The following is a 23706-nucleotide window of genomic DNA, read 5'->3' as shown; positions in this document are numbered from 1 at the left end:
ATCCATCGGAGCCAATGCTGCCAAAAATAGCACTATTGGAATCATCACCACATCTCCTTCAAATTGGCCAATCAGTTTACATTTGTCACTAATATAAAATAAGAGGTGAGGAACTTCACAACTGCATTTTTGTTTTTGTTTACTCCATAGTTTAGATGTTCTTCATTAGTATCTTGTTTCTGCCAAAAATCGTAAATGACGATCTGAGTGGGGAAATATAGAAATCATTCTTATCTATTTACTCAATCAGTCTTATTATTAGTGGCAATGATGCAGATTACCTGTACATTATAAACACTGTACACTGAAGAATTTTTCCATGTAAATCTGAAACAGAAAATGTAGTGATTCCTAAGACAGTCCTTTGTTTATCAAATAGCTTTCTGTTGAGAAAACCTGCAGCTGCTGTAATCCATGCTTCTGAAATAAACCACTTTCAACTGTACATAAACTTTTACAGGAACATGACCAGTTTCTTGATTTCCAATAACAGTTTTAGGTGTACCTTCGTCAGTAAAACATTTAAGCCCTGATAGAAGAAGGAGGGGACTCAACCTTCTCAAAATAAAATACTGTTACCCACAACAAGTAGGGCATCATACTTCAAATTGCCCAACTGAGAAACTGACATGTTAAAAGCATGTTCACTTCACACCAGGAAGTGGCAGACAGCAACCCTCCAACCATCTCGATATGCAGGGCCACAGGCTGCCTCATCTAAAGATGTGATTTGAAATCCCAAAACATTCATGTTCTTGTAAAAGTTTATATACAGCTGAAAGCAGTTTATTTCATAAACCTTTGTTTATATCATTAATTTTTCATTGCAGCAATTTCTTCTTCAAAGGCATATGGAATAGTAGGTGAGTAAACCAGTGTCCAAAACAGATGAAATATTTTACTTCACCTTCACAACTAGCACAGGTAATTGCTACTTCTCAAGTGCATCATTTTACACAGTGTATACATCTTTCATTTTGTGGCTTCACTTGATGTAACTTACTACTTCTACTGATAACTGATTTCTTCAATATCATCTTTGAAAACCAAACTGACCTTTGGAAACAACTTGCAGGCAGTCATAGTGCATATCTACACTGTGTATCAGAATATTTTCTGCACTTAGAAATGTATTTCACCTACATCAGACTATATCATGTTCAATGCAATCGTCATCAGTGGGATTCTAAGGCTGTGTCCACACTTCACCCAAGACCAACAACATTCAGATAGTTTAATATTGCTGGTGGAGTCTTTCTTGGGCTTCTGCAGGAATCATGTCTCCCTTCTGTCACTGTATCCCTTTCATGACTGACTGAATTACTGAAGAGCGCTTCCGTATAATTCTTTGTATTTTTCTGAAGAAAAGAGAAATTGTCTTTACTGGTGAAAAAGTTACAGGTATTCCCCACACAGCAAAATACATTCTTGGGTTTGTGTATCATTTGTCAAAAACCTGCTTCCAATGTCCTGAACTTTACCAAATATGACCTAAGTAACATATGAACCACTGTGCATATAGTTTAAGCACTGATCATCTCTTCCAGCTCACAATCATTCATACTGTATACGCATACAAAAACTCTCTCTCTATCCCTCTCTCTCTCTCTCTCTCTCTCTCTCTCTCTCTCTCTCACACACACACACACACACACACACACACACACACAGTGTGTTTCAATGTCTTTGCTTCAAATGTACAGGAGAACAACTTTTGTTACACACAAAACTTTCATTGACACTTCACAGTGATGCTAGGAGCCATTTTATTGGATTCTCCAACCCTAGGATGATATTTCAACAAACTAGTAGGGTCTACTAATCAGGTGTGCTGCATCTGCATAGTACCTACTCCAGTAAATTGATAGACAGATTGTCAATGCCTCTACACAGAGAAAGCCATTTTAGAAACCAAGCCCATCCCCCTTCACATAGATCAGATGCCTTGATTATAGGCAACACATATAGCATGTGAAAACCGCAGACTGCATATGCCCTGCTGCCTCTCAAGGCTATAACTTACAATAAAAGATGCCTAGCATCAGCAGGAAGTGTCAGAAAAAAAATTTTTCTAACAAAAGTTGTTCACCATGACATGATCTGTCACCCCTCAATGTTTAATGCATAGACATTGAAATACCTCATACGTTTCTAGCCCAGACAGAAATGCAGTGAAAAGTGTAGAGTTAATAGTTAAGTAGCAACTGTTTCTTGTGATTCAGTATCCCAGTTAGCATTAATTAATATGAAATATCTTTCTTCATACTTCATAATGCTTTACTCATGATTAACTGATTTATACAAACAGTATAGTAAACTATATAATATTTCAAATTGTATAGCTATTTTTGAATATTTATTGAACAATTTAATTATGTATTTTTAACAAGCTATCCAACAAATAAATTTCTGTTGTTGTCAAACATGATGTGGAATTCCTGTTGAAGACAGTATTAAATTTGTTAGAAAACTGTTCAGCTTCAACACAGTATCCTTCATTACAATGCTAAGATGCAATGCTACCATGTATAAGAAATCTGATTTATTCACTCAATACTTTCTTGAAAATTGATTGACAAATATTTCAGAATTAAAAAATCATGGAAAGCAGAAACTAATCACATTTTTTTATATACTGGGTGTCCTATTTAACTTGACCACCCTAAATAACTGTTTCTCCATTTTTGAATAGATCTTTAGGAGAGGAAATGAATTACTGAATAAAAAATAAAGGGTGCCATTTAAAAAAGTCATACCGCTGTCCATATCTTTGTAAAAAACAAAACTACAATGAAGGGAATCATGCTGATTGATATCCCCCTGGCAGCTAAAGGACATTACTTGGAACATTTTGTAATTTGCATCTGGACAAACAGTTATTTCGGGTGGTGAAGATAAATGAGACGCCCTGTATAAAATTAATACGACATCCATTACTTGTCATTTTTATAAATATGTTACTTTCCTTGTGGAAAAAGAAAACAGCTGCTTTTCATTCTGCAATATTCAATTGATTTTCACGAAAGTATTCAGCTCGTAAACTTGATTTTTCACACATGTTAGTGTAACATTTTAACTTCACAAGTGTCTTTTCATTACTGGTAATACACATTTAAAATGGCGCTGTTTGTCAGCACATGCACTTCATTTACAAATACTGTATGGAATAAGTATGATCACCTGTAGCTTGCCGCAAAGATCATTTCATCCCATACATTACTGCATCTGAAATACAGTACCAAGAGTTTTTGAATTGCTAGTGATACAGTGTCTCTAGCAACTTTCAGCATGAGTTATTGAACAGCATTAATACTGCAATCACAAGTCAACACAGCAGGATAGAAAAAACTTGGTGACAAATGATTATACTCTACATTGCTTTGCTGTGGTTTTACATGTGCACACACTCTACACTATAAAACCCAGCCAATTAATTCCTGTCCATGTGTTGTTGTGGTCTTCAGTCCAGCCTGGTTCGATGCAGCTCTCCATGTTACTCTATCCTGTGCAAGTCTGCTTAGTGTATTCATCTCTTGGTCTCCCTCTATAATTTTTCCTCCACACTTCCATCCAATACTAAATTGGTGATCCCTTGATGCCACAGAACGTGTCCTACCAACTGATCCCTTTTTCTAGTCAAGTTGTGCCACAAATTGCTCTTCTCACCAGTTCTATTCAGTGATCTACCCATCTAATCCCCCCCATGAACCATGTACCCTGCCATTGGTGAGGAGGCTTGCGGGCCTGCTGGCCGGTGTGGTCGTGCGTTCTGGAAACGCGTGACCGCTGCGGTCGCAGGTTCGAATCCTGCCTCGGGCATGGATGTGTGTGATGTCCTTAGGTTAGTTAGGTTTAACTAGTTCTAAGTTCTAGGGGACTGATGACCACAGAAGTCCCATAGAGCTCAGAACCATTTGAACCATTTTTTTTCTTGCGAGCCTCAGTGATACAGATAGCCGTACCGTAGGTGCAACCACAACGGAGGGGTATCTGTTGAGAGGCCAGACAAACGTGTGGTTCCTGAAGAGGGGCAGGAGCCTTTTCAGTACTTGCAGGTGCAACAGTCTGGATGATTGACTGAACTGGCCTTGTAACACTAACCAAAACAACCTTGCTGTGCTGGCACTGCGAATGGCTGGAAGCAAGGGGAAACTACATCTGTAATTTTTTCCGAGGGCATGCAGCTTTACTGTATTGTTAAAGGATGATGGGGTCCTCTTGGGTAAAATATTCCGGAGGTAAAATAGTCCCCCATTTGGATCTCCGGGTGGGGCTACTCAGGAGGATGTTGTTATCAGGAGAAAGAAAACGCGTTCTACGGGTTGGAGCGTGGAATGTCAGATCCCTTAGTCGGGCAGTAGGTTACAAAATTTAAAAAGGTAAATGGATAGGTTAAAGTAGATATAGTGCGGAATTAGAGAAGTTTGGTGGCAGGAGGAACAAGACTTCTGGTCAGGCGAATACAGGGTTATAAATACAAAATCAAAAAGGGGTAATGCGGGAGTAGGTTTAATAATGACTAAAAAATAGGAATGTGGGTAAGCTACTACAAACAGCATAGTGAACGCATTATTGTGGCCAACATAGATACAAAGCCCACATCTACCATAGTAGTACAAGTTTATATACCAACTAGCTCCGAAGATGATGAAGAGATTGATGAAATGTATGTTGAGATCAAAGAAATTATTCAGATAGTGAAGGGAGACGAAAATCTAATAGTCACAGGCGACTGGAATTCGATAGCAGGGAAAGCAAGAGAAGGAAACATAGTAGGTGAATATGGAATGGGGGTAAGGAATGAAAGAGGAAGCCGCCTGGTAGATTTTGCACAGAGCATAACTTAAACATACCTAACACCTGGTCCAAGAATCATGAAAGAAGGTTGTACACATGGAAGAAGCCTGGAGATACTGGAAGGTTTCACATAGATTATATAATGGTAACACAGAGATTTAGGAACCGGGTTTTAAATTGTAAGACATTTCCAGGGGTAGATGTGGACTCTGACCACAATCTGTTGGTTTGAACTGTAGATTAAAACTGAAGAAACTGCGAAAAGGTGGGAATTTAAGGAGATGGGACCTGGATAAACTGACTAAACCAGAGGTTGTACAGAGTTTCAGGGAGAGCATAAGGGTACAATTGACAAGAATGGGGGAAAGAAATACAGTAGAAGAAGAATGGGTAGCTTAGAGGGATGAAGTAGTGAAGGCAGCAGAGGATCAAGTAGGTAAAAAGACGAGGGCTAGTAGAAATCCTTGGGTGACAGAAGAAATATTGAATTTAATTGATGAAAGAAGAAAATATAAAAATGCAGTAAATAAAGCAGGCAAGAAGGAATAAAATCGTCTCAAATGAGATCGACAGGAAGTGCAAAATGGCTAAGCAGGGATAGCTAGAGGACAAATGTAAGGATGTAGAGGCTTATCTCACTAGGGGTAAGATAGATACTGCCTACAGGAAAATTAAAGAGACCTTTGGAGAAAAGAGAACCACTTGCATGAATATCAAGAGTTCAGTTGGAAACCCAGTTCTTAGCAAAGAAGGGAAAGCAGAAAGGTGGAAGGAGTATATAGATGGTCTATACAAGGGTGATGTTCTTGAGGACAATATTATGAAAATGGAAAAAGATGTAGATGAAGAAGAAATAGGAGATATGATACTGCGTGAAGAGTTTGACAGAGCACTGAAAGACCTAAGTTGAAACAAGGCCCCGGGAGTAGATAACATTTCATTAGAAATACTGATAGCCTTGGGAGAGCCAACCCTGACAAAACTACCATCTGATGAGCAAGATGTATAAGACAGGCGAAATACTCTCAGACTTCAAGAAGAATATAATAATTCCAATCCCAAAGAAAGCAGGCGTTGACAGATTTGAAAATTACTGAACTATCAGTTTAATAAGCCACAGCTGCAAAATACTAATGCGAATTCTTTACAGACGAATGGAAAAACTGGAAGAAGCCTACCTTGGGAAAGATCAGTTTGGATTCTGTAGAAATGTTGGAATATACAAGGTAATGCTGACCCTATGACTTATCTTAGAAAATAGATTAATGACAGGCAAACCTACATTTCTAGCACTTGTTGGCTTTGAGAAAGCTTTTGACAATGTTGACTGAAATACTCTCTTTTAAATTCTGAAGGTGGCAGGGGTAAAATACAGGGAGCGAAAGGCTATTTACAATTTGTACAGAAGCCAGATGGCAGTTATAAGAGTCGAGGGGCATGAAAGGGAAGTAGTGGTTGGGAAGTGAGTGAGACAGGGTTGTAGCCTATCCCTGATGTTATTCAATCTGTATATTGAGCAAGAAGTAAAGGAAACGACAGTGTCTTGAAAGGAGGATAATAAGATGAACATCAACAAAAGCAAAATGAAGATTATGGAATGTAGTCGAATTAAATAGGGTGATGCTGAGGGAATTAGATTAGCAAATGAGGTGCATAAAGTAGTAAATGAGTTTTGCAATTTGGGGAGCAAAATAACGGAAGATGGTCATAGTAGAGAGGATATAAAATGTAGACTGGCAATGGCAAGGAAAGCGTTTCTGACAAAGAGAAATTTGTTAACATCGAGTATAGGTTTAAGTGTCAGGAAGTCGTTTCTGAATGATGAGAAGAGAAATTAGTGGCACAACTTGACTAGAAGAAGGGATCGGTTGGTAGGACATATTCTGAGGCATCAAGGGATCACCAATTTAGTATTGGAAGGCAGACCAAGAGATGAATACACTAAACTGATTCAGAAGGATGTAGGTTGCAGTAGGTATTGGGAGGTGAAGAAGCTTGCACAGGATAGTATGGAGAGCTGCATCGAACCAGTCTCTGGACTGAAGACCACAACAACAAACAATCCATCTAATCCTCAGCATTCTTCTGTAGCACCACATTTCGAAAGCTTCTATTCTCTTCTTGCTTTAGTGTTTATCGTCCATGTTTCACTTCTATACATGGCTACACTCCATACAAATACTTTCAGAAAAGACTTCCTGACACTTAAATCTGTTGATGTTAACAAATTTCTCTTCTTCAGAAACACTTGCCTTGCCATTGCCAGTCTACATTTTATATCCTCTCTACTTCAACCATTATCAGTTATTTTGATCCCCAAACAGCAAAACTCATTTACTACTTTAAGTGTCTCATTTCTTAATCTAATTCCCTTAGCATTACCTGATTTAATTTGACTACATTCTGTTACCCTCGTTTTGCTGTTGTTGATGTTAATCTTAAATCCTCCTTTCAGGACATTGTCCATTCCGTTCAGCTTCTCTTCCAGGTTCTTTGCTCTCTCTGATAGAATTACAATGTTGTTGGCAAACCTCAAAGTTTTGTTTCCTTTCCATGCATTTTAATTCCCATTCCAAATTTTTCTTTTGTTTCCATTACTGCTTGCTCAATATACAGCTTGAATAACATCAGGGATAGGCTACAACCCTGTCTCAGTTACTTCCCAACCACTGCTTCCCTTTCATGCCCCTCGACTCTTATAACTACCATCTGGTTTTTGTACGAATTGTAAATAGCCTTTCGCTCTCTGTACTTTACACCTGCCACCTTCAGAATTTGGAAGAGAGTATTCCATTCAACATGGTCAAAAGCTTTTTCTGAGTCTACAAATGCTAGAAATGTAGGTTTGCCTTTCCTTAACCTATCTTCTAAGGTAAGTCATTGGGTCAGTATTGCCTTGTGTTTTCCAACATTTCTACAGAATCCAAACTGATCTTCCCCGAGGTAAGCTTCTATCAGTTTCTCCATTTGTTTGTAAAGAAATCGGGTTAGTATTTTGCAACCATGACTTATTAAACTGATACTTCGGTAATTTTCACACCTGTTAACCCCTGCTTTCCTGTCCATATGCTATTATTAAGTGAAATGTACATTTCGTACTTCAGAAGTGAAGAATATTCCATCAATAAATTAATGTAAGAAGAGATTTTCCAATCCTCCATATCAACATTCTACTTTTTTGCTACATAACTGGAGATGAAATTCAGCAGATGCCAAAAGTACAAGTATGTGTAGAAATGTTCGATGAGGTTTTGGGACTGCAGCTGAATCACGTTGACTTCTAGCCACAATATTTTCGATGGCAATCGTCCAGCCATCTTCAGGTGAGTGTCTGCCACTAGGGACTGCAAGGTTTTTTTCTTTCTTTTTTGAACTTAGATTCCATCCCAGAGACGGGGGGGGGGGGGGGGGGCTGACAGCAGCATAATATGCTGCTCTACACCTGACAGAAGAATTAAAAACGTAATGAGAAGTAACAAACAATATAAAAATGTGATAATAAGGTGACCTTGTGAAAAACAGTAAAATGGCAGACAGTTGTGGAAGTTAAAATAGAAGAAACACGGTGTTGAAGATGCTAATGAAGACAAACAGGAAGTAGACAGGCACAATAAAATAACAAAAAAAATGGTTCAAATGGCTCTGAGCACTATGGGACTCAACTTATAAGGTCATCAGTCCCCTAGAACTTAGAACTACTTAAACCTAACTAACCTAAGGACATCACACACTTCCATGCCCAAGGCAGGATTCGAACCTGCGATCATGGCGGTCTCGTGGTTCCAGACTGCAGCGCCTAGAGCCGCACGGCCACTTCGGCCGACAATAAAATAACATGGCAACAGTATGGTTACTGTTTGCAACACTTCAAAAAGGGAGTGCACAACACTGAACACTCAAACACTGCACCAGAGATTAGATATGAAGATAACACACCACAGCCTAAGGCAGATGGGAGGGGGGGGGGGGAACCCGGACAAAAGAGGGGGAAAAAGAGGGGAGCCGATGGATGGAGAGGACACAGAAAAGGGGGGGGGGGGGCAGAGAGGACGCAAGAAGGAGCGGGGAAGGCAGTGTAGGGGAAAGCATAAGGACTCATTGGAGAGAAAGTAGTCAAAGAGAGGGTAGGCTGGGAAAAACAGGCTGGAAGGGGGGGAAAGGGAGCTCAGGAAAAGGACAGAGGGGAGGAGGGGGAGTTGAGGATCAGAGTTGATAGGAGGGATAAATGGAGGGAGAGAGGGCGTCATCCAGGAAGGAGAGTTGAAGGAAACCACCATGGGAAAGGAGATGAAGGGTGTGACATCTATCGAAATCCACACCCTCTGCAAGTACTGTTCTATCTGTGGCATGCAGGCACATTCATAAAGGTGAAACTATAAGTCCACCATCTGGCAGAATGCTCACGCATGTCGCTATAAACCAGAAGTCAGATGTCACCAGACGTGTCATCATGAATAAACTGCCTTCTCTCAGTAGAAATTAGAGAGAGCACGGGGTCACAAGCCTTGTCCAATTGAAAACCACCATCATGATTTTAAAGATTTTGTGATAGACGGATATCCACAGATTCTTTCATTACTGAATTCCAAAAAGTTCTAGCTGGGACTAAAATAAATTCTCTTACCTCATTAGCATGTGAGCGGTTTCGCTGCGATGGATTGCTACCATCAATAACCACTCCCTCGGCCTCATTATCAGTGTATGTGTGAAGCCAGTGCTGTGAACAGAGCCCCCATTAACATCTCACGAGTAAAATTATAGTATGAAATCAGCAGCTCAGAATATTGGCTTACTTACCAACCCGCGTGGAGGCTCTTGAACAATTCGCCTGTTGTTCTCATCGACTGTTGACTGAAAAATGAGTAAAAGGCTGCAATCAGAACATGCACATAGATTTAAAAGAGCATCTACATTTTATACTCAGTCGCTAAACTATGATAACAGTAGTATGAATGTGACAGACACAAAAGGAAAAGCTTCAATTAAAGGAAACAGACTTATGCCACCACGGTGCACTTTCTGCCATGGATCAAATTCGTCAGGCAAAGCACAGCAGTCGAATAAGCTGTTCATTGAATTAAGAGACTATGACATTGATACACAATGTGGTCTGTATTTCAACCATTACTCTTGCTTGACAAATAATCTAAATCTAGAATGATACACTTGTAAGTAGCCCAAGTATGCATTTTTACTTTTCAAACTTTGCCATACAGTTCCTTGTATTCAAAGTCAGTTCTTACCCGTCAGTACTGTAGTGTGTTTAAAATAAGTTACGACTTCTAACAGTTTTGTGCAGACTGACAGGAGGGGAATGCTTCTGCCAACAAAAGCTGAGTGAGGTACGCTTACTTTTGGCGAGGGGCATCAACCACTCATCAGTGGGACATTTTCAATAATAAACAAATGACAGTACCTAGCAGAGCACATATATGAACACTTATGGTTCTGGTGTAAGGGGAGCCACAGAAAGGGAAGAATCATAGGTGTCCTCCTCTTGGAACCAGAAGTGGTGATGGGAGCTGATGCTGACAAAAATCATCATCTCTCCAAATTTTCCCTCTAGGAATTCCTCATAGATGTGTGTTTACTCCTTCTTGGCTTGTCTCACTACTCGAGATCAGTCCTGTAGGGTAACATTCGCAATAGCTTCTTTCGTCAGTATCTCCACCTCACTAGGCTTAAACCTTTTTTATTTTTTTTCTTAACACATACATGAAGCCCCATTAGGTTGTGTCCTTTCGCCGATGTGGTAGCTCTAGGTTTGATACCTGTACAGTTTTACAAGTTCCACTAATTCCATCTTATTTATACCATATTCAGTTCAATTTGATGGAATGTTAGTATTGGGGCAAGGGGGCACCACACCAAAGTACCGTTATCCAAGATGGTGGCGCTGACGTCATCCAAGATGGTGGGCATGACGTCATCCAAGATGGCGGCTTTTGGCGGGAAGTTTGAATTTTGGCTGGAAGATAGGTCACTTGGACTACCTCCACTATCCTAACCCCCCTCCTCCCCCCCAGAAAAATGGCGGGAAGTTCAAATTCCAACAGGATAGTGGATCAGACCACGGTTATCTCTGCTAAACTAAGAAAAATCGCGGGAAGATGGGTCACCTGGGCTACCTCCACTAACCACCACCTTGTGCTAGGAAATGGCGCCAAGTCTGAATTTTGGCAGTAAAGAAAGGTCACTTGGGGTTTCTCTACCAACCTAAGAAAATTGCAGGAAACAAAGCTCACCTCCACGAGCCGAAGTCACCTGACCGCCACCTCTTCCTAGGGATTGGTGGGAAAAGGACTCAGCCTGCAATGAGCTGCTGTAGAGAGGAAGGAGTGTACTTTATTTATTTTGGAACAATTTATTTTGGGATGGAGTATATTTATCACAGTGATACAGAACAGACGCTCTGACATGCCACACAGCATACAGACCTTCAAACTACACCTCCATAACTCATGTGTAATGCTCTGCACACACACTTGCTAATTGTAAACTGTCAAAATAACGCATTGCACAGTCCACAGACATGCAAACCACTCATAAATAATGCAATACATTTACATCCAGAAAGCAAAACAACTCGTAAATCGTCAAAAGAATAATCCATCTAAAAGACTCTGCAAACATGCATGCTAATTGTCAACTGTCGAAATCATGCACCAGTCTTTATTTAAACAATTAGAGGCAGCACCAGCATCCAGTGTCTTCACCACAAGGTCCGCACTCCAACTGACCTAGTACACAGTACAGAGGGCACTGTTGTCCATTTCGTGACGTAATCCAAGATGGTGGGAAAACGACCCTGACCCTGCCTGTGCTGACTATGAGTATTTATTTTGCAGACAGTGCCTCCACCATGAGATTCAGACCTAGTATGCAGTACTGCCACCAGAGGGTGCTGTCATCCCTCCTGTGACATAATCCAAGATGGTGGGGGAAATGGCAGGAAAACGACTCTGCCTGTGCTGGACATGAGTCTTTATTTTGCAGGCAGTGTCTCCACCACGAGATCTAGACTCCAACTGACGTAGTACACAGTACCACCACCAGAGTGCACTGTCATAATCCAAGATGACAGCCATGACATCAGCTGATGAGTCAAGTAGCGTTATCCAAGATGGCTGCAGTGTGTTCACCATGAGGTCTAGTCCTAGTACACAGTACCACCTCCATTTTGTGATGTAATCCGAGATGGTGGGCGGAAATGGTGGGAAAAGGACTTTGCCTATGTTGGACATGAGCCTTATTTTTCAGGCATCCTCTTCAACATGAGATCTAGATTCCAACTCCCCTAGTACACAGTACTGCCACCACAGGGTACTGTCATCCCTCCTGTGACATAACCTAAGAGGGTGGTCTGGAGGGGGAAAATGGCGCGAAAATGACTCAGCCTGCGCTAGGCTGCTGGGGAGAGTAAGGAAGGAGTGTACGCTACTTATTTTGGAACGTTTTATTTAGGGGTGGAGTATATTTATCACACAGCCACAAAACACTCGCCCTGATGTTCTTGGGGCGGTCTGGAGGGGGAAAATGGCGCGAAAATGACTCAGCCTGCGCTGGGCTGCTGGAGAGAGTAAGGAAGGAGTGTACGCTATTTATTTTGGAACATTTTATTTAGGGGTGGAGTATATTTATCACACAGACACAAAACACTCGCTCTGATGTTCTTGGGGTCATGCCACACATCCCACAAACCTGTAAACTACTCCTATATCGGATGAAGTTAGTGGAGCTTTGATAGTTCGTAATTTTTCTCTGTTGGATGGTGCAGAATAGTGATGATAGCATGTTGGGGAGATAGATGTGAATGGACGTGGATGTCCTTCAGATTTTAGTATCTGTATCTCGTTTGGAGATGTGCCACATTGTGCGCATTTCCACCAAATGGTCAAAACACGCTCCTGTTGCACTAACTCAGGTCATTCTGTTTCTACACGGGTTGCAGAAGGTGGCGGATATGTCTTTCTACGACTTCTGCTCAGTTCTGACTTAAATTGGAACGATCAGATGCGCAAAGCTGTAGAAATGGGAGTAGTTGCAAGATGCGTTGGGGGGTGACTAAACCAGATTCGAATTTTACTGTAGCAGACATATTCGAGAACGGTGTCTCATTTTGAGATATGAGAGTGCCAGAAATATGATTCACTTGTGGGTGTGATCTGGGGCAGGTACGTGGTTGAATGGAAAGACTTGATTCCAAATAATGGACATCATTTCTAGCAGAAATGTAACATTAGAGATCAGAAAAGCTTGTGTACATTTTCTTATGACCTCAATTAGCACATCATCTACTACTACTGTTTGTGTTCCTTCTCAATCACTCATCGCCTATAACTCAGTGGATATATCGCAGAACCTATGATATGGTATCGAGTCAGAATATGTTACAAGTACTATATAAATATCTATCTTGGGCAGTGTGAGGGAGTCGCAGATACAGCTTACATACCACATCCCTTAGGCGAATCACTTTCAAAAATTCTGCGATTTTGAGGTTGCATCATGAGCTGCGTGTAAATGGAGTGCTGGTCTGATAATATACACTCTAGCAAACACCATCTCGGTATTTGTCTGGATAGAAAAACCACCTCATTCAGAGATCATGTTGTACCTCGATTTATAAAGCCAGTATAGCTTTTAACATGAATACTTGTGTGCACCTGTAGAATCATGAACGCTTGTGACAGTAACATACATTAGTTGTTGGGATGGAGTTCTTTTAAGATCTGACCGATTACGTCTCTCTTTCTAGGACGCTGGCCGGGTTAGCTGAGCGGTTCTAGGCACTACAGTCTGGAACAGCGCAACCGCTACAGTTGCGGGTTCGAATCCTGCCTTGGGAATGGATGTGTGTGATGTCCTTAGGTTAGTTAGGTTTAAGTAGTTCTAAATTCTAGGGGACTGATGATCTCAGCAGTTAAGTCCAATAATGCTCACAGCCTTTCTAGGACACAGTGGTAACACTTGCAAGAAAAACTTATGATACATGTCCACCCACGATTGATTTTCTCTCAGTATTATTTCGTATCGCCAGATTAGTCGTTGACGAAGTATTATACTTAGTAGTAGCGGTTGCATAATATGTTCACATTTGAGCATCAGGCTTATAGTCCGCAGCTCGTGGTCGTGCGGTAGCGTTCTCGCTTCCCACGCCCGGGTTCCCGGGTTCGATTCCCGGCGGGGTCAGGGATTTTCTCTGCCTCGTGATGACTGGGTGTTGTGTGCTGTCCTTAGGTTAGTTAGGTTTAAGTAGTTCTAAGTTCTGGGGGACTGATGACCATAGATGTTAAGTCCCATAGTCCTCAGAGCCATTTGAACCATCAGGCTTATAAAGCATGTGTTTGTGTTCTGACATGTGCAAAGGAAATGATTATGTCCAGTCGTAAGGTAGGTACGGATTTGACGTGGAGTACTGTGATAGCATGGGAAGAGTATGTCAAGTCATGAGAATGGTACTGATATTCTGTTAGTGCAAGCATTTCCGTGCATACTAGCCGAGACATCAAGAAAGCGAGTGTTAACTATTTCTAGGACAGTATACAATTTCCGTGATGTCGAGTCAGTTCTTATCATCAGTATAAGGTTGAGAACCTTGTTACATGTGCTTGCAATGGTCTGTAGCTACACGAGAGCACTTCGTGGCGATGCATCAGTCACAATAGGCTGTTAAGCATGGTTAGACGCGTCTCTCATGTCACGTTAGGAACAATGCAGCCTGTGCTACTCTGTTATCAACGGTAAAGACACATGCTGCCCAAAGGCATCTTGCATATAAGACTGGCGTGAGTGTGAGTTGGAGTTCTGTGACATCAGTATAACACTGACTATATACCCGAAAATAGAAACAACTATCAGGGCGAGTTTTTTGTGTCAGTGTGATAAATATACACTATCCCTAAATTAAATGTTCCAAAAAAATAGAGTACACTACTTCCTCACTCTCCCCAGCAGCCCAGCTCAGGCTGTCTTTTTCCCACCATATCCCCCCACCATCTTGGATTACATCATGAAACGTACGACAGCACGCTCTGGGGGTGGAACTGTGTACTAGGTCGAGACCTCGTAGTGAACACACTGTTTGCCGCTATCTTGGATAATGGTACTTGTGTCATCAGCTGATGTCTTGGCTGCCATCTTGGATTACATCACGGAATGGACAACAGCGCCGTCTGGTGGTGGTACTGTGTACTAGGTCAGTTGGAGTGCAGACCTTATGGTGAACACATTGGATGGTGGTGCTGCCTCTAGTTGTTTCAATAAAGACTGGTGCATGATTTCGACAGTCAACGATTAGCAAGTATGTTTACAGAGTCCTTTAGATGGATTATTACTTTGACAATTTACGAGTTGTTTGGCTGTTTGGACATAAATGTATTGCATTATTTAGGAGTGGTTTGCATGTCTGTAGGCTGTGCAATGCGTTATTTTGTCAGTTTGCAATTAGCAAGCGTGTGTGTAGAGCATTATACATGAGTTATTTAGGACTAGTTTGCAGATCTGTATGTACTGTATCACTGTGATAAATATACTCTATCCCCAAATAAATTGTTCCAAAACTAAATAAATTGTTCCAAAATAAATAAAGTACACTCGTTCCTCTCTCCAGCAGCCCAGTGCAGGTTGAGTCCTTTTCTCACCAGTCCCTAGGAAGAGGTGGCGGTCAGGTGACTTAGGTTAGTGGAGGTAGCTCAAGTGACCCACCTTCCCGCGATTTTTCTTAGTTTAGTAGAGATACCGGTGGTGTGATGCATTATCCTGTTGGAATTTGAACTTCCTACCATTTTGCTAGGGGGGCGAGGGGAGGGCGGTTAGGTTAGTGGAGGTAGTCCAAATGACCTATCTTTCCGCCAAAATTCGCCATATTGGATGACGCCATCGCCGCCATCTTGGATAGCAGTAATTTGGTGTGGTGTCCCCTTTGCCCCCATACTAGCGTTTCTCTGTACTAAAAAATATATAAAAAATATAAAATTATCATCGTCTTTCCTTATCTGCACTGTCAGATTTTTGAACACATTCTAAGTTCGAAGTTTATTGAGACCGTGAATCTTATACCCACAAATTAGCATGGTTTTAGAAAGCATCCCATCAGACTGTGAGCTGCAGACTGTTAATGAAGGTACGAGCATATGGAATAGGTTCACAGATACGTGAGGTTGGCAACACAATGGAGTGTGCGGTGCATAGCCCATTAATAATGTCGATTTTGGTGAAATACTTTGAAGCAGCAAATTGGAAACCCATTCCCTGAAAACTTCTGCATTCATTCCCTAACAATAGTCATCTTGCAAGAAACAGTCTGATATGAAAGCACGAACCGAGCCACCGAACTGCACGGCGAACGGAGAGTTCTTTTACAGACCAAAATGTAGGGTTTCGCACTGATCGAATGAAGGGTAACAGAACCCGGTATGTTATCCTCGACAGAGACAAGAGCCAAAGATATCGTTAGGAGTGCCACAGGGAAGTGTGGTAGGACCGCTATTATTCTCTGTCTACATAAATGATTTGCGGACATGGTGGGCAGCAATCTGCGGTTGTTTGCTGATGATGCTACAATGTGTCGAAGTAACTGCAAGAGGATACAAGACGACTTAGACAAAATTTTCAGTTGATGTGATGAATGGAAGCTAGCTCTAAATGGAGGAAAACGTAAGTTAATGGGGACGAGTAGGAAAAGCAAACCTATAATGTTCACATACAGCATTAGTAATGTTCTACTTAGTCACATTGTCACATTGTTTAAATATCTGGGCGTAATGTTGCAAAAAGATATGAAATGGAACGAGCAGGTGAGTATTGTGGTAGGAAAGGCGAATGATCGACTTTGGTTATTGGGAAAATTCTAGGAAAGTGTGGTTCGCCTGTAAAGGAGATTGGTTTGGAGGCTAGTACGACCTTTTCTTGGTTCAAATGGCTCTGAGCACTATGGGACTTAACATCTATGGTCATCAGTCCCCTAGAACTTAGAACTACTTAAACCTAACTAACCTAAGGACAGCACACAACACTCAGTCATCACGAGGCAGAGAATATCCCTGACCCCGCCGGGAATCGAACCCGGGAACCCAGGCGTGGGAAGCGAGAACGCTACAGCACGACCACGAGCTGCGGACGGACCTTTTCTTGAATACTGCTCGATTATTTGGGATCTGTACCAGGTCGGATTAAAGGAAGACATCGGAGCAATTCAGAGGCGGGCTGCTAGATTTGTTACTGGTAGGTTCGAACGACACGCGAGTGTCACGGAGATGCTTCGGTACTCACATGGGAATCCCTGGAGGAACATTATAAAGAAAACTTAGAGACCGAGTACCTGAAACTGACTGCAGAACGATTCTGCTGCCTCCAACAAATGCATTGTGCGTAAGGATCATGAAGATTAGATACGAGAAAGTAGGGTCCATACGAAGGCATATAGACAGTTTTATTTGCAAGTGGAACAGGAAAGGAAACAACTAGTAGCGTTATGTGGTACCCTCCGCTATGCACCGTGAGATGCATTACGGAGTATCGACGTAGATGAAGATGTAGATGTAGATTTTTTGAGACTAAACAGAAATCTGTTTAATGTACAGTATAACTTGCGTTAACAATAACCATGTATAAGTCTGAATACCTCATCCCGCTGAAATGCATCTTAGTTATTTGTCAGGAGCAAAATCTTGTCTTGCTTGGTGTTTCCAGGTGAGAAATGACCAGTGAATGTTAGATTAGATTAGACAAGGTTCAGTTTTCATTCCATAGCGTCAAAAATGAGATGATTCTTGTGGGTGTGGAACAAGTCAGAACGTGTAACATAAAAAACATAAAACATTAGAATATATAATACTCACTGTCCAGATCATCTGTCAGGAGATTGTCGGAATAGGTGAATATATTACTGTAAACTGGAACTGCTAAAACTGACAGTATTAATACACTGTCAGTATGAAACATAGTGATGCACTTTTAATGAATTTATCATACACAAAATATCTAATCCTGACTGTTGTGACCAAGTGCTGTCAAAACTGAAACCTAACAGACATGCTTACTTCAGCTGGTCTACTAGTACCTGTTATGATATTCTTCTAACAGTCCCTGTTAAGACATTCATCTACACAGTAGAAGGAGTTGCCTGTCAAAAAGTCTTTCAAACTCTGTTTGAACTGTGCTTTGTCTGAAATCAAGTTTGTAATGGTCACTGGCAATTTATTGAAAATTTGTGTTCCTGAATGTTGAACCCCTTTTTGAACCAAGATAAGTGATTTTAGTTCTTTATGTAGATTGTTCTTATTTCTAGTATTCTACATCTACATCTACATTTATACTCCGCAAGCCACCCATCGGTGTGTGGCGGAGGGCACTTTACGTGCCACTGTCAATACCTCCCTTTCCGGTTCCAGTCGCGTATAGTTCGCGGGAAGAACGACTGCCGGAAAGCCTCCGTGCGCGCTCGAATCTCTAATTTTACATTCGTGATCTCCTCGGGAGGTATAAGCAGGGGGCAGCAATGTATTCGATACCTCATCCTGAAACGCACCCTCTCGAAACCTGGACAAAAAGCTACACTGCGATGCCGAGCACCTCTCTTGCAGAGTCTGCCACTTGGTTTGCTAAACATCTGCGTAACGCTATCACGCTTACCAAATAACCCTGTGACGAAACGCGCCGCTCTTCTTTGGATCTTCTCTAGCTCCTCTGTCAACCCGACCTAATACGGATCCCACACTGATGAGCAATACTCAAGTATAGGTCGAACGAGTGTTTTGTAACTCACCTCCTTTGTTGATGGACTACATTTTCTAAGGACTCTCCCAATGAATCTCAACCTGGCACCCACCTTACCAACAATTAATTTTATATGATCATTCCACTTCAAATCGTTCCGTACGCATACTCCTAGATATTTTACAGAAGTAACTGCTACTTACATTTGGTTATGTTAAGGGTCAGTTGCCACTCCCTGCACCAAGTGCCTATCCGCTGCAGATCTTCCTGCATTTCGCTGCAATTTTCTAATGCTGCAACTTCTCTCTATACTACTCCGCGAAAAGCCGCATGGAATTTCCGACACTATCTACTAGGTCATTTATGTATATTGTGCAAAGCAAAGGTCCCATAACACTCCCCTGTCGCACGCCAGAGGTTACTTTAACGTCTGTAAACGTCTCTCCATCGAGAACAACATACTGTGTTCTGTTTGCTAAAAACTCTTCAATTCAGCCACTCAGCTGGTCTAATATTCCGTAGGCTCTTACTTTGTTTATCAGGCGACAGTGCGGAACTGTATCGAACGCCTTCCGGAAGTCAAGGAAAATGACATCTACCTGGGAGCCTGTATTTAATATTTTCTGGGTATCATGAACAAATAAAGCGAGTTGAGTCTCTCACGATCGCTGTTTCCGGAATCCAAGTTGATTCCTGCAGAGTAGATTCTCGGTTTGCAGAAATGACACGATATGCGAGCAAAAAACATGTTCTAAAATTCTGCAACAGATCGATGTCAGAGATAAAGGCCTATAGTTTTGCGCATCTGCTCGACGACCCTTCTTGAAAACTGGAACTACCTGTGCTCTTTTCCAATCATTTGGAACTTTCCGTTCCTCTAGAGACTTGCGGTACACGGCTGTTAGAAGGGGGGCAAGTTCTTTCGCGTACTCTGTGTAGAATCGAATTGGTATCCCGTCAGGTCCTGTGGACTTTCCTCTGTTGAGTGATTTCAGTTGCTTTTATATTTCTTTGACACTTATTTCGATGTCAGCCATTTTTTCGTTTGTGCGAGGATTTAGAGAAGGAACTGCAGTGCGGTCTTCCTCTGTGAAACAGCTTTGGAAAAAGGTGTTTAGTATTTCAGCTTTATGCGTGTCATCCTCTGTTTCAATGCCATCATCATCCCAGAGTGTCTGGATATGCTGTTTCGAGCCACTCACTGATTTAACGTAAGGCCAGAACTTCCTAGGATTTTCTGTCAAGTCGGTACATAGAATTTTACTTTCGAATTCACTGAACGCTTCACGCATAGCCCTCCTTACGCTAACTTTGACATCGTCTAGCTTCTGTTTGTCTGAGAGGTTTTGGCTGCGTTTAAACTTGCAGTGAAGCTCTCTTTGCTTTCGCAGTACTTTCCTAACTTTGTTGTTGAACCACGGTGGGTTTTTCTCGTCCCTCACAGTTTTACTCGGCACGTATCTGTCTAAAACGCATTTTACGATTGCCTTGAACTTTTTCCATAAACACTCAACATTGTCAGTGTCGGAACAGAAGTTTTCGTTTTGATCTGTTAGGTAGTCTGAAATCTGCCTTCTATTACTCTTGCTAAACAGATAAACCTTCCTCCCTTTTTTTATATTCCTATTTACTTCCACATTCAGGGATGCTGCAACGGCCTTATGATCAATGATTCCCCGTTCCGCGCTTACAGAGTCGTAAAGTTCGGGTCTGTTTTTTATCATTATGTCCAAGATGTTATCTCCACTAGTCAGTTCTCTGTTTAATTGCTCAAGGTAATTTTCAGATAGTGCACTCAGTATAATGTCACTCGATTCTCTGTCCCTACCACCCGTCCTAAACATCTGAGTGTCCCAGTCTATATCTGGTAAATTGAAATCTCCACCTAAGACTATAACATGCTGAGAAAATTTATGTGAAATGTATTCCAGATTTTCTCTCAGTTGTTCTGCCACAGGAACTATCCACTTCTATTTCACTACAGGACAAACTACTACTAACAGCGACAAACACGCCACCACCGGTTGCATGCAATCTATCCTTTCTAAACACCGTCTGTGGCTTTGTAAAAATTTCGGCAGAATTTATCTCTGGCTTCAGCCAGCTCTCCGTACCTATAACGATTTCAGCTTCGGTGCTTTCTATCAGCGCTTGAAGTTCCGGTACTTTACCAACGCAGCTTCGACAATTTATAATTACAATACCGATTGCTGCTTGGTCCCCGCATGTCCTGACTTTGCCTCGCACCCTTTGAGGCTGTTGCCCTTTCTGTACTTTCCCGAGGCCATCTAACCTAAAAAACCGCCCAGTCCACACCATACAACCCCTGCTACCCGTGTAGCCGCCTGCTGTGTGTTGTGGACTCCTGACCTATCCAGAGGAACCCGAAACCCCACCACCCTATGGTGCAAGTCGAGGAATCTGCAGCTCACACGGTCGCAGAACCGTCTCAGTCTCTGATTCAGACCCTCCACTCGGCTCTGTAACAAAGGTCCGCAGTCAGTCCTGTCGACGATGCTGCAGATGGTGAGCTCTGCTTTCATCCCGCTAGCGAGACTGGCAGTCTTCACCAAATCAGATAGCCGCCGGAAGCCAGAAAGGATTTCCTCCGATCCATAGCGACACACGTCATTGGTGCCGACATGAGCGACCACCTGCAGATGGGTGCACCCTGTACCCTTCATGGCATCTGGAAGCACCCTTTCCACATCTGGAATGACTCCCCCCGGTATGCACACGGAGTGCACATTGGTTTTCTTCCCCTCCTTTGCAGCCATATCCCTAAGGGGCCCCATTACACGCCTGACGTTGGAGCTCCCAACTACCAGTAAGCCTATCCTCTGCGACCGCCCGGATCATGCAGACTGAGGGGCAACCTCTGGAACAGGACAAGCAGCCATGTCCGGCCGAAGATCAGTATCAGCCGGAGACAGAGCCTGAAACCGGTTCTTCATACAAACTGGAGAGGCCTTCCGTTCAGCCCTCCGGAATGTCATTCGCCCCCTGCCACACCTCGAGACGACCTCCCACTCTACCACAGGTGAGGGGTCAGCCTCAATGTGGGCAGTATCCGGGACAGCCACAGCCGTAGTCCGATCGGGGGATGCGGGACGAGCTGGTCGTCCGCGACAAACCCCCATCCGGACCCCCACAGTGGTGCCCATTGGCAACAGCCTCAAGCTGTGTGACCAAAGCCAACACTGCCTGAAGCTGGGAGCGAAGGGATGCCAACTCAGCCCGCGTCCGAACACAGCAGTCGCAGTCCTTATCCATGCTAAACACTGTTGTGCAAAGAACGTCTGAACAAATCTACAGAGAGCACAAACAATTCGACACAAAATTTAAACGGTTATTAAAATACAAGACTGCGTAGTAAATGCAGTAATGCTGCTACTTGTGCACTGCTGACACACTGCTCGGCGGCAGAAGGCTAACTGTACTGTCAGTAACGTACAAAGATTATTTGGAAGAAATAAACGAATGACAGACGACTACGCGACTTTACACGTCACAGATATTAAAATGCAAATCTGCCCCTGCTAATTACGAAACTACACAATGATTTGACGGATTTAACTAAACAAGTGCGCTAAGAACGCTCAAGCAAATTTTCAACTTGACTACTACACTAATATGAACGCTAAATAAGCCACTTGCTGCTACTAGCGCAATGCTGACACACTGCTCGGCGGCAGAAGGCTAACTCGTACTACATATTGAAGTACTGATTGGAAAATAAGAGATATACACTGAAGACCAAAGAAACTGGTACATCTGCCTAGGCTAAGCCCAAATTGATACGCGTATAGCACGTGTGCCGTGACACGACACTACAGAGCGATGCGCACGTGACGCGCGGGTCCAACGCGTATTCAGACGCGGAAACGCACTTTACACGCGTCGGTTGGCGACGCTCTGCGCTGACAGAAACGAAGCGCGCGCACACACTGTAATCTTTCTCAAACGCTTTTAAAGAAACTATTCAGTAAAACTATTTCATTTTTACCTTGCTTGTAGCGTAGCGTTATATGACACCTTCCTGGCGAAGTGTCCATCATCTCGCTAATGGTTACACTTATTGTGGTATACACATTTTATTAAGACCCTACGCAAAACATCAAAAGTTTGCAATGAGAAATAGGGGTCGCTAAGATTTTGCGTTTGGTGCGTATTACACCATACGTTGCTGCGTATGGAATTTAGCTAACATGTTGAATTTTTCTTTAGACTTGGAAGGAAGTCTCTATCTGCCTACGATCTCTGTAACTTGGATCCGATGTAGCGCTCTCACTGCCGATCTGTGAAATATTCACAACATCTCTCATATCTCCTAAACCACTTGAGACATCGAAACGAGAGTTTCGTGTATGATAGTACAAAAGGAGGAGAGTATTTTGCCAATTCGTAAGCACACGGAACTTTCTTACCTATGGCGATATACCAGTAGTTATACTTCCCTTTTTATTTCTTTCATTCCAATCACTAAGTTATCGACAGCTAGTGAAACAAGAGTTTCCTAGTATGAAAATAAACATGAAATTTCTTCTCTTATGTTACTGTAAACCGACAGTATGACGGTTTTCGTAAGCTATTGAGCTCTTTGATTGCCAATTACTTGTTTAATGAGACACTCTGTTTCAGAATTCTGTCGCAGTAGCTGCTGTGAGATGAGTTTGTGCAAATTACACTGTGTTTTGGCAAAGGAAGTACAATTAACCCTGTCAACAAGAGAAATGTGGCCATTACTCATAAATGGTGATGCTTCTTCGAATGAGAGAAGGTTAACAATTCACACAAAAATAAATTGCCAACTCTGTTGGAATTTTGGTTGAATCCTCGTAACCCATTGTATTTTCAACACTGAACGACTGGAATGGAAACCTACCAAAGGATTTTATTCCTTCCCCTGCTCTGAGCAGTATTAAAATAATGACGGCCATTCCCTTCAGGTGGAATGATAGGCACATTCCATATGCTGGTTACTCACCTACGGCTTACCAAACTAACAACGTGTGATTCGCGAATAAAATATTTGTTACTGAGAAAAATAAACAATTGATCTGTCGCAGAACACAATGGTCAGTGCATTGTGAGCAGCTGAGCATAATGCGCGCGAAAGGAATGCGGAAGCTAGCCAAGTGTGCCTCGTGAACGGGAGTTCAAAAACATTCTCACGAAAGTAGATCTGCC

At 42.2% G+C, this 23706-nt stretch overlaps 1 protein-coding gene across 1 annotated transcript in view; it reads right to left on the bottom strand.

The window, feature by feature from the left end:
- Positions 1 to 23706, bottom strand: part of LOC126184073 (uncharacterized) — a 229456-nt gene that overhangs the window by 177598 nt on the left and 28152 nt on the right. Inside the window, exons 2-3 of the mRNA XM_049926433.1 lie at positions 9595 to 9648; positions 9422 to 9514 (exon numbers count right to left, since the gene is read on the bottom strand). Coding sequence (XP_049782390.1) covers positions 9422 to 9514; positions 9595 to 9648 — 147 coding nt within the window. The remainder of the gene's footprint in view (positions 1 to 9421; positions 9515 to 9594; positions 9649 to 23706) is intronic.

Source organism: Schistocerca cancellata, chromosome 4 (assembly GCF_023864275.1).
Source record: "Schistocerca cancellata isolate TAMUIC-IGC-003103 chromosome 4, iqSchCanc2.1, whole genome shotgun sequence".
NCBI classification, from domain to species: Eukaryota; Metazoa; Arthropoda; class Insecta; order Orthoptera; family Acrididae; genus Schistocerca; species Schistocerca cancellata.
This window is presented reverse-complemented; position numbering and strand designations above follow the sequence as displayed.